The sequence below is a fragment of the Vespa mandarinia genome, unplaced genomic scaffold, assembly GCF_050613455.1.
Source record: "Vespa mandarinia isolate Hongniang unplaced genomic scaffold, ASM5061345v1 scaffold_41, whole genome shotgun sequence".
NCBI classification, from domain to species: domain Eukaryota; kingdom Metazoa; phylum Arthropoda; class Insecta; order Hymenoptera; family Vespidae; genus Vespa; species Vespa mandarinia.
The window spans coordinates 41,794-43,665 of record NW_028197175.1 but is presented as its reverse complement, the minus strand read 5'-3'; the positions used below and the strand labels follow the sequence as shown (position 1 = coordinate 43,665).

Below are 1,872 nucleotides of genomic sequence, written 5' to 3'. Positions count from 1 at the left end.
GAGTTCAGAGAGGATATTCTCCAGTACCTCATCCTCCAGGGTTTCAGTTAGTGGTGGGGCATAAGGCCTGAGTTTTCCCAAGACCAATTTGTAAGATCTGCCCCATGGATCATCTTCTATAGAGTCCAGCAGGTCCTTCCAGGAGTTCTTCTTGACTTCCTTAATAACCCTAGTCAGTGGCCTCCTTGCGTTTCTTCGGGCGTCCAGACACCGCACTATTTCCTCCCTGTTCTTCCTTTTCCTGGCTCTGGAAAGTTTCCTTCTGTGATCGTCGCAACGGCCCTAAGGTTCGTTAGTTCGTCTGACCACCAGTAAGTACTTTTACTACCGCGGGTTTGTCCCCTCACCCGGGACATGGCTATGTCGCACGCTTGTTTCAGTGTAGACTGTGCCCATTTCACAAGTTTGTCTGCACAGTCCGCACTGACCGTGTTCTCCCCGCACATAGTTCCACCCGTCCACTCCACTGAAATGAGGGCCGCAACCAAGTAGTCCTCATCCAGGGAATTAATCTTCCAACGAGGGTGTTTTTTATGTTGTGGGCGAGAGTTTCGGACCCCTATGGCCTCGTGATTATAGCTAAATCTAACATAGAAATGGTCCGACAGGGAGTTAGCTTCATCCACCCTCCAGTCCGAGAGGCGGACGCCAGCTGCCGGCGTGCCCCACGTTAGATCTATAACGCTCGAACCCTGTGGTCGAATGCACGTGGGACAGCCAACCCAGCTCAGCAGACCCAGGTTCATTCTATTGGCCCAGACGCAGAGCAACTCACCCCAGCGGTTACTCCTGCCTTTCGGGTCCCATCTGCTGGACCCGGCATTAAAATCGACAGCCACCAGCGCTGGGAGAGCGGGGAATGTTCCTAAGAGCACTTCAAGCTCATCAAGGAATCTACTAAACATGATCATGTTCTCGCTGGGAAGAAAGTATACCGAAACTACCAGCGAGTCCCCCCATTTAACGGCTACGTAAAAGCGGCCCCGATGCACCAGTCTACAGGGTCTTCTACTCTCGCCCACAAGCACCGCGGAGAGTGAAGTCCCTCCTAGGGATGAGAACCACCTCTCATCCCCCGGAGGAACCCACCATGGTTCCGCAATGACCGCCAACTCCATTATGTCCTCGCGCATGCGCTGTGCCAGCAAGTCCTGTGCACGGCGCGCGTGGTTCATGTTTATTTGTAGAACAGCAGAGGACATGGTCTACGAACTCTCCGCTGCTTCTACCCCTATTGAGATGCCCGGTACACCTTGTTCCACCTCCATGTCTTCCTGTACACTTCTCTTCTCGGTCACTTTCACTGTCTCTGCAGTTTTTTCAGCGACCTTATGCGGGTCTTTTTGGGTTATTGTTTCCGGGCAAACATTTGATGCCTTCACGAACACCTTGTCCACCCATTTTTTGGGAGGCACAACCGGGCACTCCCAGGAACCGGCACGGTGGTTGGTCTGCTTCCGGCCGGCATCTGCGCAAACCGGGCACGCCATTTTGTCCGTACATGATTCGGCCACGTGGCCCGGTTTCCCACATACGTAGCAAAGGTCTGTCCTGGACTTAGTGGCCAGGCACGTTGCCACGACATGTCCTCGAGTAAGGCACCGGTGGCATGTGAGGGGCCGCTGCCTGAGTTTATGCATCCTCATTTTCGTAAGTCCCACGTCTATTCTGCCCCTCTCCAGGGCCGCTCGGATGACAGGCGTCGGAGCCGTGACAGTGGCCTCGCCTAATCTGACCCTGCCAATCCTGATCTCTCTAACCTTAATGAGGTTGGGGTCTGTTCCAGACCGCACCTCCAGAAATGCGTCCCTTATGACGGTACCGTTAGCGTACGCGTCCAGTCCCACCAACCTTATGGTGCTCGTGCGCAGG

At 54.3% G+C, this 1,872-nt stretch overlaps 1 protein-coding gene across 1 annotated transcript; it reads right to left on the bottom strand.

Moving 5' to 3' along the window:
• Window positions 1-215: 215 nt before the first annotated feature.
• LOC146872144 (uncharacterized) lies at window positions 216-1,202 on the bottom strand. Its single transcript, XM_085664333.1, has one exon. It carries the CDS (start codon window positions 1,200-1,202, stop codon window positions 216-218), a length of 987 nt encoding a protein of 328 aa, XP_085520459.1.
• Between the last annotated feature and the right edge of the window lie 670 nt (window positions 1,203-1,872).